At 33.5% G+C, this 18,444-nt stretch overlaps 2 protein-coding genes across 2 annotated transcripts; both read left to right on the forward strand.

The window, feature by feature from the left end:
• Positions 1-8,563: 8,563 nt before the first annotated feature.
• LOC132273351 (basic blue protein-like) lies at positions 8,564-9,975 on the forward strand. The gene is made up of 2 exons (XM_059774317.1): positions 8,564-8,791; positions 9,212-9,975. The coding sequence occupies exons 1-2, from the start codon at positions 8,611-8,613 to the stop codon at positions 9,409-9,411; spliced, it is 381 nt and encodes a 126-aa protein (XP_059630300.1). The 5' UTR covers positions 8,564-8,610; the 3' UTR covers positions 9,412-9,975.
• A 4,471-nt stretch (positions 9,976-14,446) lies between these two features.
• LOC132272869 (uncharacterized) lies at positions 14,447-15,451 on the forward strand. The gene has a single exon (XM_059773948.1). It carries the CDS (start codon positions 14,447-14,449, stop codon positions 15,449-15,451), a length of 1,005 nt encoding a protein of 334 aa, XP_059629931.1.
• The last annotated feature ends 2,993 nt before the right edge of the window (positions 15,452-18,444 follow it).

An 18,444-nucleotide genomic window follows, 5' to 3' on the forward strand; every position in this document is an offset into this window, starting at 1 on the left:
CCAGAGATAGCCAATAGCGTTATATACGCTAAAACTGTAGCAGAAGTTTGGTCAGACCTGAAGGAACATTTTTCACAAGGCAATGCTTTGCGCATTAATCAAATCCAAAGAGACATCGTGGAGCACAGACAAAGGCAACAACCGATTGTTCTTTACTACACCAAATTGAAGGCGCTTTGGGATGAATTGGCGTCATACAATGACCCTCCAACCTGCACTTGTGGAGGACTGAAAAAGCTCAACGAGCGTGAAGAAAAAGAAAAGGTAATGCAATTTCTCATGGGATTAAATGATTCCTATTCCGCTATTCGTGGACAAATTTTGTTGATGCAGCCCTTACCCAATGTTCGGAAAGCCTACTCTCTTGTACTCCGACAAGAGAAACAAACGGAGGTCGCCCTGAATCGTGACACCACTGCCCACCATGCGATGAATGTTGGGAATACTAGACAGCCCACCGCCCAAAATTCCCAAGGAAACAAAGGAAAGCTACTTAAGTGCACATATTGTGAGAAGACACCCATACTGTTGATCGTTGTTGGTTCCGTATTGGGTTCCCACCTGGGCACAAGCTTCATGGCAAGACAGTCAAACCACCAAAGGATAAGAAACCTACAGTCAATAACTCTCAAGTAGAATTCGAAGACCCTACTATAATTGCCAAGGTTCAGACTGCACCACCAAATGATGCCCCCAAGTTCACAACCGAGGAATACAATCAACTCATGGCTCTTCTCCGTAATGGTAATGCTCAGTCCTTTGCAAATGTCACAGGTATATTCACACCCTCCTGTCACTCATCTAATCTTACCTCACACACCTCAAAATATTGGATTATAGATAGTGGCGCCACAGACCACATATCTTTTTCACCCAATCTTTTGCATCAATCATCACCTGCACAACATGCTTTTGTTCAACTACCTAATAGTGCACGAGCCAACATTAATTCCATTGGTTCCACAAAAATAACTCTGGATATATCTCTTGATAATGTGCTTTGTGTACCTAATTTTCGTGTCAATTTATTATCTGTCAGTAAACTTACTCGTGCACTGCAGTATTCTGTTCTTTTTCATCTTAACTTTCGTGTCATACAGGATGTGGCTACGAGGAGGATGATTGGCCTGGGCAAGCAATATAATAGGTTATACTACTTGACGCCTGCTCAAAATCCTCACCTTATCCATAGCGTCACCCACCGTTCTAGTCTTTGGCACCAACGTCTCGGCCATCCCTCTACTGCACCTTTGCAAGCCTTGTCAAAAACAGTCCCAGAAATTCTTTTTGATCCAACACATTTTTGTGATGTTTGCCCTTTGGCAAAACAAACTCGTTTACCTTTTTCATTAAGTTTTATTTCTTCTATTGCATCTTTTGATTTAATCCATTGTGATATTTGGGGACCTCATAGAATTAATTCTCATTCCGGTGCACGTTATTTCTTGACTATTGTGGATGATTTTTCACGTTATACATGGATTCATCTTATGCGTTTTAAATCTGAAACACAAGCTTTTTTAAAAAAAAATTTTCCTTTTGTGAAGACACAATTTAATCGCCAAATAAAAGCGTTCCGTATTGACAATGGTGCTGAATTTATTTCTATGCGTCCATTTTTTGATACACATGGCATTCTTTTCCAGCATTCTTGCCCATCAACGCCTCAACAAAATGGTGTTGTTGAGCGGAAGCATCGTCATCTTTTAAATGTTGGTCGTGCATTAAGATTTCAAGCTCTTGATTAATAGATTGCCTACTCCCATTCTTTCTACAAAATCACCTTATGAGATGCTACACAATGTTGCACCCACGTATGATCATCTTAGAATTTTTGGTTGCTTATGCTATGCCACCAATTTCAAGCCATCCCACAAATTTGATCAACGTGCACGCAAATGCATTTTTGTTGGTTATCCACTAGGCCAGAAGGGTTACCAGGTTTATGATGTCACCACTAAAATTTTTTTCTCTAGCCGTGATGTGATCTTTCATAAACACATTTTTCCCTTTTCCCATCTTCCACCTGATGATCAGCCAGACACACCTGCCTTACCTCTTCCTCAAATAGATGACCCTCTTATCCTACCTATTTCTGATACTGAAGCCCCCCATGAACATAGTGAACCAACCCCACTTAGCCCACCTAGTCCATCTAGTCTACCATATCCACAACCATCAGTTCCCTTAGCACCACCAAATCCCACGGCTTCATCACTACCACCGCGGTAATCTGGTCGAACTTGACAACCGTCTGTCCTCCTACGAGATTTTCATGTTTACCAGGCCCCATTAATTGCTCCTGGTGCTCCATCCTCCTCCAAGTTAGGTACTTGTTATCCTTTATCCCATTTTATTTCTTATTCTAATATGTCGTCTTCTCACCGTTCCTTTGTGAACAACATTTCTAGTATTGTGGAACCTGTAACTTTTGAATAGGCTAATAGTGATCCCAAATGGAGGGAGGCCATGGACTCAGAAATTCGTGCTCTTGAACGGAATCACACATGGACATTCACTACACTACCTCCGGGTAAGAAAGCTATCGGTTGTAAGTGGGTGTACAAGCTCAAATACAATTCTGACGGTACCATTGAGCGTTACAAAGCTCGCTTAGTTGCTAAGGGTTTTACACAGAGAGAAGGCATTGATTACAAAGAAACTTTCGCTCCGGTTGCAAGACTTATCTCTATTTGCTGTTTATTGGCTATTGCTGCCATTCAGAATTGGTCCTTGCATCAACTTGACGTCCAAAATGCTTTTCTCCATGGCGATCTCCATGAAGAAGTTTATATGCATCCACCACCAGGCCTTCGTCGATAGGGGGAAAAGGTTATGTGCCAACTCAATAAATCCTTGTATAGCCTGAAACAGGCCTCTCGCAGTTGGTTTTCTAAATTCTCTATCGCTATTCAGTAAGCGGGTTACCAGCAGTCCAAAGCCGACTACTCTTTATTCACTATGGTATGTGGAGGTTCTTTTATAGCTATATTGATATATGTGGATGACATAATTATTACAAGCAATGATGATTCAGCTATCCTTGCTCTCAAAAAGTTTCTCCACACCTATATTCAAATTAAGGACCTTGGACCCTTAAAGTATTTTCTTGGGGTAGAATTCGCTCGTTCCAAAGAGGGCATCTCTATATCTCAACGAAAATACACACTCGACATCTTAGATGAAGCTGGTTTACTTGGTGCACGACCTGCAAAATTTCCTATAGAGCATAATTTAAAGTTAACCCCAACAGATGGTGAACTCCTCAAGAACCTGTCACACTATCGAAGACTAGTTGGCCGCCTTATATAACTTACATTCACAAGACCAGACATCACTTATTCAGTTCATGTCCTTAGTCGATATATGCAACAACCGCGAAAGCCATACCTTGATGTGGTTCATCGGCTTTGGCATTATTTAAAGGGAGCCCCAGGTCAAGGTTTGTTATTTCCATCTAAAGGCACATTGACATTGACTGGTTTCTGTGATGCAGACTGGGGTGGCTGCCCCACCACAAGGAGGTCAGTTACAGGTTATTGCATTTTTCTTGGAGGTGCACTTGTATCTTGGAAAACCAAGAAACAATCAACTGTATCTCGGTCTACCGCTGAAGCTGAGTATCGATCCATGGCATCAATCACATGCGAGCTTACTTAGATGAGATATCTTTTACATGATTTGAAGGTTTGCCATCCAGAACTTGCAAAATTATATTGTGATAACAAAGCAGCTTTACACATAGATGCCAATCCCGTATATCATAAGCGCACCAAGCATATTGAGCTAGATTACCATACGATTCGTGAACGAATTCAGTCTAGTGCTATCAAAACAGTCTATGTACCAATTGGACAACAGATTGCTGACATGTTTACCAAACCACTCGGACAAGTTGTATTCCATTCTCATCTGGGCAAGTTGGGCATTCTTGACATCCACGCTCCAACTTGAGGAGGAGTATTAAATGATAGAATATTCCAACCCATATAATGCCATGATTGCAAGATTGTATTAAACAATAAATCCTTAACTTTAGGCGTCAATGCTTAATTTTAGGATCAAGTAAATTAATTTTCTTTGTACAGCTTTCAGAATTTAGTATAAAAGTCATGATACCATTGTACAAAGATAATACGAAAAAGAGAAGTTTTCTCAGCAATTTCATCTTTCCCATCCCATATTTTTACAGTTATTCTTTGAAGGGAGCCAAGTTTTTCAAAGAGAGATGCAATTAATGTATTCTCTATTTTTTAAAATATCAACTTATTCTTTTATATTTGAATATATATATCATAAAGTTGGAAATTTTTGAAAACTTGATGGATATTTATAAAAAAACGTACATGTCGATTAGATTCATACAAAAATTTATTTGTTTATCAAAATTTTCAAAAAACACTATAAAAAAATAAATTAGAGAACTATGTGAATCTAAAGTAATTATGTCTTGAAATATTGCAAACTATAAATTAAATAAACTCAACAATTCTGATTTCGTCAATTAAAATGAATCCGTTAATTAAAAAAAGAGAAATGATAGGTAACATGAAAGAAAAAATACGAAAACTCTCCGAATTTGATTTGGGTAAATCACGTTAGAATAAAAAAAAGAAATAGTCCCCTTTTACATGGTATGAAAAAAAAAAAAAAAAAAAAAAAAAAAAAAAAAAACAAACATGGTGCTTTCTCTTTCTCCTCACAAACAGAAAACTAAAAACTTTTCAAAATTGAGATATATACAACACTTCTCCTCGCTAAATTTTAGATTGCCTCAACATTTTTTGTAGCTTAAGCACTATCCTTTGTGTATCAATCCACATAATAGAAGTGTACAATAAGGCTTATTTAAGGGATAATGAGGGTTGTTAAGACGTTTCAAGACAAGTCCAATCGGTGAAGATCCCCGTCGATAGTGAATAAATTTGAAGCCATCCTATGTTATTCTTTTTAAGGGAGCCAAGTTTTTCAAAGAGAGATGCAATTAATGTATTCTCGATTTTTTAAAATATCAACTTATTCTTTTTATATTTGAATATATATATATATATATATATATATATATATATAAATAAATAAAGTTGGAAAATTTTGAAAACTTGATGGATATTTATAAAAAAAAACATTCATGTCGAGCCTTTCTATATCAATCCACATTTACAATAACGTTTATTTATGAGATAGGCAAGATAATCTGGGGTTGGTAAGAATTGTACCACACAACTGAGATTGTTGCATTAAAGAGTATAGGGACACAGGCCGAGCCAGAATCCCATGGTTTGGGGGCCAAACTTTAGGCCGAAAAAATTGCATTATTGATTAGATTCATGCTAAAATTTATTTGTTTATCAAAATTTTCAGAAAACATTATAAAAAAATAAATTAGAGAACTATGTGAATCTAAAGTAATTATGTCTTGAAATATTGCAAACTATAAATTAAATAAACTCAACAATTCTGATTTCATCAATTAAAATGAATCCATTAATTAAAAAAAGAATAATGATAGGTAACATGAAAGAAAAAATATGAAAACTCTCCGAATTTGATTTGGGTAAATCACGTTAGAATTAAAAAAGAAATAGTCCCCTTTTACATGGTATGAAAAAAAAAAAAAAAAAAATGGTGCTTTCTCTTTCCCCTCACAAACAGAAAAATAAAAACTTTTCAAAATTGGGATATATACAACACTTCTCCTTAAACGTCACCTTTTGTAAAATTACTCGCTAAATTTTAGACTGCCTCAACATTTTCTGTAGCTTAAGCGCTATCCTTTGTGTATCAATCCACATAATAAAAGTGTACAATAAGGCTTATTTATGAGATAATGAGGGTTGTTGAGAGGGTACAAGACAACTCCAATTGGTGAAGATCCCCGTCGACAATGAATAAATTTGAAGCCATCTTATGTTATTCTTTTCAAGGGAGCCAAGTTTTTCAAAGAGAGATGCAATTAATGTATTCTCTAATTTTTAAAATATCAACTTATTCTTTTATATTTGAATATATATATAATAAAGTTGGAAATTTTTGAAAACTTGATGGATATTTATAAAAAAAACATACATGTCGAGCCTTTCTATATCAATCCACATTTACAATAACATTTATTTATGAGATAGGCAAGATAATCAGGGGTTGGTGAGAATTGTACCACACAACTGAGATTGTTGCATTAAAGAGAATAGGGACACAGGCCAGAATCCCATGGTTTGGGGGCCAAACTTTAGGCCGAAAAAATTGCATTATTGATTAGATTCATGCTAAAATTTATTTGTTTATCAAAATTTTCAGAAAACATTATAAAAAAATAAATTAGAGAACTATGGGAATCTAAAGTAATTATGTCTTTAAATATTGCAAACTATAAATTAAATAAACTCAACAATTCTGATTTCATCAATTAAAATGAATCCATTAATTAAAAAAAGAATAATGATAGGTAACATGAAAGAAAAAATACGAAAACTCTCCGAATTTGATTTGGGTAAATCGCGTTAGAATTAAAAAAGAAATAGTCCCCTTTTACATGGTATGGAAAAAAAAAAATGGTGCTTTCTCTTTCTCCTCACAAACACAAAAATAAAAACTTTCCAAAATTGGGATATATACAACACTTCTCCTTAAACGTCACCTTTTGTAAAATTACTCGCTAAATTTTAGACTGCCTCAACATTTTCTGTAGCTTAAGCGCTATCCTTTGTGTATCAATCCACATAATAAAAGTGTACAATAAGGCTTATTTATGAGATAATGAGGGTTGTTGAGAGGGTACCAGACAACTCCAATTGGTGAAGATCCCGGTCGACAGTGAATAAATTTGAAGCCATCTTATGTTATTCTTTTTAAGGGAGCCAAGTTTTTCAAAGAGAGATGCAATTAATGTATTCTCTATTTTTTAAAATATCAACTTATTCTTTTATATTTGAATATATATATAATAAAGTTGGAAATTTTTGAAAACTTGATGGATATTTATAAAAAAACATACATGTCGAGCCTTTCTATATCAATCCACATTTACAATAACATTTATTTATGAGATAAGCAAGATAATCAGGGGTTGGTGAGAATTGTACCACACAACTGAGATTGTTGCATTAAAGAGTATAGGGACACAGGCCGAGCCAGAATCCCATGGTTTGGGGGCCAAACTTTAGGCCAAAAATATTGCATTATTGATTAGATTCATGCAAAAATTTATTTGTTTATCAAATTTTTCAAAAAACACTATAAAAAAATAAATTAGAGAACTATGTGAATCTAAAGTAATTATGTCTTGAAATATTGCAAACTATAAATTAAATAAACTCAACAATTCTGATTTCGTCAATTAAAATGAATCTATTAATTAAAAAAAGAGTAATGATAGATAACATGAAAGAAAAAATACGAAAACTCTCCGAATTTGATTTGGGTAAATCACGTTAGAATAAAAAAAGAAATAGTCCCCTTTTACATGGTATGAAAAAAAATAAATAAAAATAAATAATTAAACATGGTGCTTTCTCTTTCTCCTCACAAACAGAAAACTAAAAACTTTCCAAAATTGAGATATATACAACACTTCTCCTTAAACGTCACATTTTGTAAAATTACTCTCAACTCCTACTTTTTCTCTAATAGACAAATACATTTTGTAAAACTTTAATATGATGAATTAATTATAGATTAAAAATTCTTTATTATAAATTTTAAAACTATAAATATTTGGTTATATAAATTTTAAAACAATAAATATTTTGTTTATACAGAGTATAGATAATACTGTATTTGTATAGTTCTATGAATTTTTACTTTGTAAATTTAAATTTATGAAACACGGGAACAAGTAATTTTCGGTTTTTGATTTTTTTTTTTTTTTTTTTGCTCTCTCCGTCCAATTTTGGAGAGTTTTTAGTTTCGTGTTTGTGATGGGAAAGAGAAAGCACCATATATATATACACATAATGGCAAAAAATATATATATACACAATGAGAAATAACTCTTAAGTTAACATTTATGTCTCTGATTCTTTTTCTTTTTCTTTTTTTTTTTAATTACATAGCGTGAAACTTACATAGTAAATTTTTTTTTACCAAGACAACCATAAACAAGAATCAATGGAGATGATGAGAGATCAATGGAGTTTTGAAGGTTTGTAACAATTGCTACTGTTTCACTTTTGGGTAAGATCAAAGTAAAATTTAAGTGTGTGTGTGTATATATATATATATGTGTATGATATATTATGTTATTAATTTGCTATTAGGTTTGGGTTTATGTTATATATTTTTATTGCGCTTAAAATTGCTAAAGTCCCAACAAAGAATTTTATTTGGGGGCAAGTATTTACTTATCTATATTTGGTTTTATTGGGCAGTATAGTAATAAGTGTTTTCAAAAAATCTAGGGCATGACCCCTCCTTCGGATCCTTGTAGGAAAAGGAAGTGCGAATATTATCTCTTTGTAATTAACAGGTTTGTGTCATTTTTCTAACATATGGGACCTCGTGCTTTGTCCCAAACACACTATAAAAAAGCTAGTCTCCTTTAGTACTTTGCATCACCAGAACTTTTCAGTCTCGCAGCTATACATTCCTTTCCTCTCTCACCAACTCTTTTTGGAAATGTCTCAGGGAAGGGGCAGTGCAGGTCCAGCCATGTTCATTGTGGTTGCACTACTTTGCCTTGTGGTTCAGTTTGAGGCAGTTCATGGTGCAACTTTTATAGTTGGTGGCTCCGGTGGTTGGACCTTTAATCTCAGTAATTGGCCTAATGGCAAGCGCTTTAGGGCCGGTGACATACTTGGTAAGCTTTTTTTCTTCGCCACCTATTTTGTTGCCCTTAAAGTATCATTGTTACTCTGTTTCAGCAATATCAACAATGCACAATGGTTTCTTTTCTTCTTCTTTTTTATTTATTTATTTAAATCATTTGTCAATAATAAATATATCAATTTTTTACATCTAATCTGTGCATTTTTTGATAACAAACTTAGCTTAGATAAATGTAATTATGCTAATAGGAAGTGTGGAGCTTGTTGGCGGATCCAACTTATTATGTAGTCCAAATTCCATGGGAATATAGGAAAGATGGTTAATCATTTCGTTTTGCTCTTTATCATAGTGAAATCTTGGCGATTTCATAGATGTTACCCTAGTTTTGGATGAACCGCGTTATTTAAAATTTAAATTTCACATCAACATAACAAAAATATACATTGGGCAGTGTTCAACTATAATCCAACTTTCCACAATGTGGTTGCCGTAAACCGGGGCGGTTACAGCGGTTGCAGTACTCCGGCCGGTGCAAAAGTGTTCCAAACAGGGAAGGACCGGATAAGGCTTGACAAGGGACAGAATTACTTCATATGCAATTTTCCCGGGCACTGTCAGTCTGGAATGAAGATTGCCGTCAATGCAGCATAATGTGAAGCCAAATTCAAGTGTAAAATATAATTGTCACTATCTCTAGTGTAAAATAATAGTTGTATTGCTATCAATGCAGCTTATGTGTGTGACCTAATTTTATGTCTTACTATGTAATGTACATTTCAGTACCACTTTACCATGTGGATTGCGAGATTAATTTCCGTGATTAGAACGTCAAATTTGAGAAATTCAATAATCTTTCTGTTAAGGGTTAGAGGTCATGGGGTCACAGACTTTGTTTTATTAGGATCTGTTTGGATGGGTTGGTGCTGGTGCTGGTGCTGGTGCTGGTGCTGTTTTTGTTTCTGTATGCAATTTCTGTAATATGAAAACAAGTGATATCATCATGAAAGTGTTTGGGATGGTAACACTTAAAGGCTGTTTGTTCTGTTGTTGCAAGAAAGTCAAATGTCACGGGCTTGGTGTAACTTTTTATATTATCTTCTAATCTACAAATGTTGTAGTTGCCTTCAGCACCATAGAACCTGTTATGCTATCTTATTTAATCCATTTTCATGAAATTTTATAATCCAAACACCAAAGTGTGGAATCATCCTCGGAATCCAGTAACGAAGTGGATTTTATATCTTGCGGATGAGCATTGTTCGGCCAATGATTTCTGTGCAAATTCTCGTCGCTTTCGGTGGCTATTGTTTTGTGGATTGCTGTGGGAATACACTAATGTGATGTTTGGAAGCATCGAATCGAATCAACGCTTTGAATTTGAAATTGAAAAATTTTTAGTACAAAGTTTGAATTAAATTACTTTGGATTCTATATTCAAACTACCAATTCGGTACTCTCAAACATGGCATATCTTTACTTTGAACCTAAACAAAAATCAGCATTTCTAATATTCCTAAAATGATGCTTATAACATCCTAATTTCTAATTATTCAGTTCATATTGCATTTCTATGCAAAATCTTTTGTTATATTCAACTTGCAATTGTTTCTAAGCCTTGAAAAATACTTTAAAATTGATGATTATTTGGATAAAATCCTATGTTTAATTAGTATAAAAAAGCAATGCTATAATTGAAGGCAGGGAGAAGAGTGTTGGGATCCACCACTTCACATCTCTCTATCTCTTAGTCGGTTTTTCAATGTCGTCAATTCAAATCCAAAGATGTTAATCACACACAGCAAAATGAACACATTTATTTCTAAGCAAGTCTTCAGCAAAATGAAAGAATATTTATATCCATTACCAAAGCTGCATATTTGAAATGTAATTTGTTAAAGATAAAGGGCACAAAGGGAAAGAATGCTATTATTATCCATCTATTCTCTTAAAATTTCATTGTATGGTCGGCAAAATCATTCCCTCTCTCAACATTCAAGCAACAAAGGGAGAGGACTCAAGGGGAGAGTATTGAAGCTCTGCCAAATTCTTCTCTCTTAAGAATAGAACGTCGAAGCTCTAACGAATTCTTCATTCATACCTCCAAAGCATCCAAAAATCGAAGCTCAAAAGCATCCAAAAATCTAAAGTTTAGAAGAATAACAAGCACCTTACAATCGTGCCGTTCATCTATAACATCCAAAGCTCTAAAGGCGAAGAATAACAAGCACATCAAAATCGTGCCTTTCTTTCTCAACGATTCAACAAATCAGAAAGATCAACAACAAAAATGTTCGAGATCAAGCCTTTTCAGTCCTTGATTAGAAACTCTTTCTAATTTTTGTTAACGACAAAGACTTGAAGAAGACACTCAACAACCCGATTCAAGATCAAAGCTTGAGTAGCCCTTGGATTCAAACCGCAAAGGAGATCAAATCAGAGAATACACTCTTTTTATTGTAAAGATATTTACAGAGAATTGTACTCGAATTTTACAAAATTAATAAAATTGATATTTGTTTCATATTTTGTTTTTTATTTTATAGATATAAAATTTGTGTGTACAAATTTTAGTCAATCTTTAATGAGCCACTTGTTCAAGTTTTTTATTTTAATTTTAAAACTAGTGCAACTATTTACAATTAAGTGGATTACACCCCTAGTTAAAATTTGTCCCCACATTACTCGTCAACCAGAGAATGACCATTGACCAATATTGTATGTGGATAATACTATGTGCTACTGTTTATATATGTAGATGTATGTATATGTATGTGAGTGTCTCTGTGTTATACGCATATCATATGGCTGAGATGGCCCATCATTTTTTTTTTTTTTTGACTGAATTATGGCCCATCATTAATTTTTGGGCAGTTGCTTAATTAACGTCCACTTGTATTGATTAAATGGTCCATGATGGAGAGGGAAAACCCAACTGCTCCCGTACATAGGATCTCACAAATGTTTGGTAATTCGAACCCAACTAGACCCAGTCTGATTTTTTAAGAGCATGTATAATTATTTTTACAATTAAACTTAAATTTGGGTTAAAAAATTTCAACTCGAATTTAATTAAGGTTGAGCTTGGATTAAAGTACTAGCATCCCGATCCAAACCGAACTCAAATTCTATTATTATTTTCATACATATTTTTATTTTTAAATACATTATATATAATATTTAAACTATGATTACTTTTTTTTTTTTTAACTTATTTTGTTAAATCTTAACTTATTGTATGTTAACATTTAGGAGAATTTTCTAAAAATTTGTTTGTAATTTATTAAAAATCTACAAAAAGTCTTTAAACTATTTATTTATTATTATTATTTTTGTTTAAGAGTAATTTAATCTAAAACTAATTCAATATCATATTAAATTTTTGGTATAAAGATTAGTTATATGAATAACCCGAATTGACCCAAAATCTAAACCTGAGTTGTAAGCCCGAATTTAAAAATAAAAGGACGGGATGGGCTTGAATTGAGCAGTCAAGGTTGAAGATAGGATAATGATTGGGCTTGGATTTAGCATTTCATATGGTGGGTTAGGCTCAAGTTATACCTCAAATCCAACCAACTCGCCCGAGTTGCAGCCCTACCTCGTATTAATACATAAAAAGTTTGCCTTTATGGAAATATATATATATTATTATTTATATATGTTTATTATTATTTTAATATGTATATATTTATTTATTATTTATATATGTTTAATTTTAATTATTTCAATATTTTTTATTATTTTCTTTTGATTATAAATTTATACAATAAATAGAGAGTGACAAGTTTTTGTTGGTGTGCAATATTATCAAACATTATGAAGAAGGGGAGATCGATGATTTCCACACACTATTTTTTATTTTATTTTTTTTCCAATTGCGCACCACCACTTGTTTTTTTAAATATAAAATAACATAATTGCTGTTCAAATTCATAATTGTACTTCCTTATTAAATAAAAAAGAACTCATGCACTCTACCTTTGTAAATTAATTTTCATTTCATTTTGATATAGAATATTAAACTCATAAGGAAGTTAAATCAATAAAGAAGTAGAGGAGGATAAATGTTATAAGGGGATACTTGTCCCATATTAGATTTGAATAGGGATTGAAGTGTGTATAAATGGGTTGGCATGTAATCCTACTCAATAACTTGAGTTTTTGAATAAATAGGTAAGCGTCTATATGTTACAGTTGGTATTAGAACTAGATCCGGTGCCACGCCAAGCGTCCAATCTGGAAGGCGCCCGAATGAGTCATCCTGGATAGGTAGGATGACCCGATCGCAACGAGAGTGCTGTGAGTTCGAATGAGAAAATGTTATAAGGGATTTCAAATTAAATTTGGATGTAAATTAAAATGTGTATAAAAAAGTAGGTATGCAACAGTACCCAACAATGTCCACTCGTTACAATAAATTATAAGAGAGGGAAGGGTGACTATTATTTATTTTGATATTTTTCTAAAATCATGATTAGGTAAAGGAAGTATTCTCATAGATGAACAGTATTCCTCCTAAAAATGGAGGGATGAATCAACTCAAAAGTTAGGACATAAAATTAATACAAATTGTATTTTTCGTTACCCAAATGTCCAAGTACTAATTTGTGGAATGTGAAATTAATACAAATTCTATTTTTCGTTACACAATTGTCCAACTACTAATTTGTGGAAAGTGTAAGACGTGGCGGTGTTATTCGAATGATAGATGGCGGGCCTTAAGAGGAATCTGAGTCTATCCAATAGCTTTAGCATTGTGAGTCATTGGTCACAGAAGAGAAAAAAACGAGGAGGAATTTCTAAAGTAAATTACATATTAGTGCATCACGAGGGTAGACAAATTATGAAATTGAGGACGTTTAAGTAATTATGATGTCAGGATATTCTTATCAGTTGGGACAATGCACGTTGACTCATAAAGGCTCAAAAAGCTGATTGGGAAATGACTGGTCTTCATAATCCGAGAGAAAGACCCACTGAACCAGTGTTTGCTGGCCTTTCGATATAAACAATCCTCTTCCAATAAAACCTTCTATGCTCGGACCAATCTACCATTACGCCATTTTCTTGTCGGTAGACAGTTTTACTGTAACTAATATGAAACATATAGGGATTATTACGTGTACCTAGAATTTTGGACTCTATTTTATTATTTAATGAAGTCAATATTATGATATTTTGAAAAAATAAAATTGATTAAAATATTGAGATGATTATGAAAAAAAATTTGTTCATTGGTTCAAATTATCTTATTATTTTTAGCACCACTTTTTTGTATAAGAGTATTATTTTTGTGAAATCAGATATCATTTTTTGGGCAGGTTGTGTCATCAAAATAATCATCACAATATATATATACATATGTATATATGGAGAAAGAGGAGAAAAAGAAGGACACGAACTCTGAGAAAAAAATTTTATTGAGCACTACAAAGTCCTAAAATATTTGTCAAATATTTTGTGGATAGCGATAGTGTGAGTTAAAAATTTTAAACTAATTAAAAGTAAACACCGACTTTAGTATTTTATATTAAAAACCAAGGGCAACTTGATATATGAAAAAGACCAATCCAGTCTCCCATGCTCCTTCTAGAAAGTAACCTTCCTCCAACTCCATCTTCAGATTTGATCGGCCCCTCTCCACCTCCCCATCTCTCATTCATTGAAGAAAGAAATGAAAAAAATGATGGACAGAGAACAAGAGGAAATGCAATTCCTAGGCCCCTTTGGCATCTACACAGAAGCCTACCAGATCATCCTCTCATGGAGGAAGATCTTAACCCAAATCACTCTAGCTCTGATCCTCCCACTCTCCTTCATCCTCCTAGCTCACATCAAAGTCTCCGAATTACTCACATCTAGGATCACACACAACCAAACCGAGCTACAACAAGCACAAGCCGGCACGCAGACGTATGACAACATCTCCAACAACATCTCATCCGAATGGACCGCCTTTTGGCTCTTCGAGCTCGCATACACCTTCTTCTTCCTCATCTTCTCTCTCACCTCCACTTCGGCTGTGGTCTACACCGTCGCATGCATCTACACGTCTCGCGAAGTGACCTTCGAGGTGGTTATGAGTGTCGTCCCAAAGGTTTGGAAGAGACTCATGATCACTTTCTTGTCCACATTCTTGTCTTTCTTTGCTTATACCCTAGTTTCTGCAATTATCGCGATCCTAATCATACGGGGAATGACAATTGGAAGTAGTGGCATCCGTTTGCTGATTGTCTTGATCTTGTTTATTATATATGGTTTAGGGCTTTTGTATATGACCATTGTTTGGCAGTTGGCTAGCGCGGTGTCGGTGCTTGAAGACTCCTATGGGTTTAAGGCCATGGTCAAGAGCAAGAACCTCATAAAGGGTAAGATGTGGGTGGCCATAGTTATCTTTTTTGTGTCAAGTTTCTCATCCTTTGTTATATATACACTTTTTGAAAAGTTTGTTGTGCATGGAGAGTCACTGATTTTGGTGTATAAGGTTGGATTTGGGATGCTGTGTTTGTCATTTCAGTCCATGTTGTTTCTTTTTGGGTTGATTATCCAAACTATTATTTATTTTGTATGTAAGTCGTATCATCATGAAAATATCGATAAGTCAGATCTCTCGGATCACTTGGAAGTTTATCTTGGCGAGTATGTTCCTTTGAAGGAGACGGATGTTCAACTGGGACAATTTCATGTTTAATCTGCTAAATTATGTTTGGTAAGAAAGGTTGTAACGGTTGGTTTTTTAATCTTTATATGATCAGGTTTGTGATGTATCAATTACATTTGTACTTAATTAGTATAAATTATAAATATTTTGAAGTGCTTTTACAGTTCCAGCCCACTCCCCATCCCTCTTTTGTGGTGTGGTGTCCTTCACTATTTAAAAAACTCAAGTGCATTCTTATTCCACATTTTGAAGTACTTCATTCATTTAATTTTTAGTGCTAAACTTTGTATAAATGAGTGTAAATTGAAAAAGTCGAGTTTACTCAAATTTTTTTTTTTTTTTTTCCTCGTTTTTAGGATGAAGCTCAATAATATTCACAATTGTATTTTGAGTTGGCCTGCACTCAAATAAAGTTTTATATAATTTTTTTTTTTTTTTTTTGTCTTGTACCGCACCGCACCTCTGGCAAGGTCCCTTTCGGATCCACTCCAGGTTACAAATCGGGAATGCTATCGACAGGTCCACATCTCAACAATAATTAAGTGTTATAATGGCAATGGACGACTTAAAACCTGAGACATGAGCATTTACAGGTCATTATCTTACCAATTCGGTCAAAAATCTGAGACATGAGCATTTACAGGTCATTATCTTACCAATTCGGTCAAGTTTCTGTAAAGTTTTATATAATTTGTGTGCAAGGCTAGTATAAAAGAAAGAGTTAGGTCACCATTCGACGTCTGCATCACACACAACCATGAATCTTGTAAGTCCTGAGAAGTATTTTCTAAAAGAAAAGGGTGAAGGAACTAGTGTTGGATTTAGGACCAGTACGTCAAATTCAAAAAAGTAATTTCTATGTTCCAAAAAAAATTTCCATTTTAGGAATCTAACTTTTTTTAGAGTGTTATTTTTAATATTTTTTTTTATTATAATGGTAGGGACAGCGAATATATAAACATATCTTTTTATAGTGTATCCACATGTTTTTATAATTTTAAAGTAAGGAGGATAAATTAAAAATATTAAGAAATTAGTTTATTGGATTTTGATTTGGAACAACAAAAAAAAAATGAAAAGGTAAATATTTGTGGGATGGTGGGAAAACAAAGTTTTTTTTTTTTTTTTTTTTTGGGGTAATTAAGGGTATTCAAAGTTATTAGTTGGAACGGTGGGATACTTGTCATTCAACCTGAAAGTTAAACTGGTAGGTGCCTACACCAACAGTGGGACGAGCCGATAATGACTCGGACATAGACAAATAACGTTACATAGGATGATGCCACTTGTAAAAAAAATTATCAAAAAAAACTTAAGATGTTAGAACTTAGATTGTTAGGTGGTACTGTCTAATCGCTCCAATAAGTTCAAGAGTCTCTCCCCATCCAAATTCGAACTTAGAATAAAAATCCATAACCCTAAAGCAAACTAACCCAACCCAACCCAACATGAGCCCATTCTCCAACCCAAAACCCATTCTGCAGATACTAACACTTGTTTACAGCTCACCAATAGTCTAACAATCAAAACTATAAGTTAAATAACAATAATAGTTGGACTAAGAAATCAGACCCAACATAGCAACCAAAATCACAATATGAGCCCCATTCTCCAAAGAGCTCACACCAACCCAAACCCCGTCAACTCCTCCTAAAGGCAAATTAAATAAATAGTGTAGGACAGCACAAGTGAACCTTTTATTTTTTTATTATTTTTTTTAAGGCAAAGGACTCTCACAATGTTTTCCGAAGACTTGAATCCCATGTCTTTAAATTTGAAGGTGAAGGAGATCCAAGGGTGAGCTTGGGTGGACTTGACCCTGCCAAAAAAGAAAAAGAAAATTATACCTAATTTTAGTTCAATTCAAAAAAAAAATTATTATTACTATTAGCCTACATTGACAATTTTCGAATTCGTCCTTGAATATCATTAAACCATAAAGTTTAGTATTGGTAGTGGTAACAACAAAGACAATCCAAATACAAACACAAGATATTTATTACAGCTTCAATCTTGGTGATCCTCCTACAAAACTCATGATTGACTCTTAACAACTTTTGAGACTCCTTATATTTTCTGAACCTTCTTTACATAAAGGATAAACATCCCAAGACGAACCATTGGCTCTAGTACCACCTATTTTTTTTTAATTTTTAAATTTTTTATTTTATTTTAACACCACTCTGGTAACAACTAAGACAATCTCAATACAAAACACAAGATACCGTGAACAAGTCTTTGCAGGCCTTTCGATACTAATAGGCCTCTTCCAATTAAACCTTCTATGTCAGACCAATCTACCACTATGCCCTTTTCTTGTCCATAGATAGTTACTGTGACATATATATTTATGAAACGTATATATACAATTTTATTTTTTTAATTGCACTCTAATTATTTAATTTTTTAAAAATGATATAATCTGCATTTAATAAACAAACTCACAGTTTAGAGTTATTTAAAAATTACTTTTGCACTCCACTTTTAAAAGATATTTATATCATTTCAATAATTAAAAAATTCAAGTAGAAAGCAAGCATTACATTCTTCAAGCAAACTCAAAGACTAATATTAATACATTGAAAAATCTGCTTAAAATTAAATTCATATCTTTTGTTATACCATACATTTAAATTCATATATTTTGTTGTCACGCTCCAAAATTTTAATACAAATACATCTGATAACAATACTCAAAATAGGTGTGAACTAAAAATCATTCCAAAATACATTACTCAAATCAATATGAAGTTACATTAAGTCCTCAAAATAAAAATCTCTCACAACTAAGAAAAAAAAAAAAAAAAAAAAAAAAAAAAAAAAAAAAAAAACCTATGAATTGGGTCTGGTCCTCAATGCCAACTCTACAACTACCAAGTACATGAAATGATAAAAATGGAGTGAGCTCAAAAGCTCAGCAAGATCCCTGCTCAACAAGTTAACCCATACCCTCTCCTTATAGTAGTGCATTTTAATTACATTGACATTGTAACCATAGTAAAAATTAGTAATACTAGTGGTAA

This window comes from Cornus florida, unplaced genomic scaffold (assembly GCF_030987335.1).
Source record: "Cornus florida cultivar Cherokee Brave unplaced genomic scaffold, ASM3098733v1 CherokeeBrave_3.0.0_Hap2_Chr09, whole genome shotgun sequence".
NCBI classification, from domain to species: Eukaryota; Viridiplantae; Streptophyta; class Magnoliopsida; order Cornales; family Cornaceae; genus Cornus; species Cornus florida.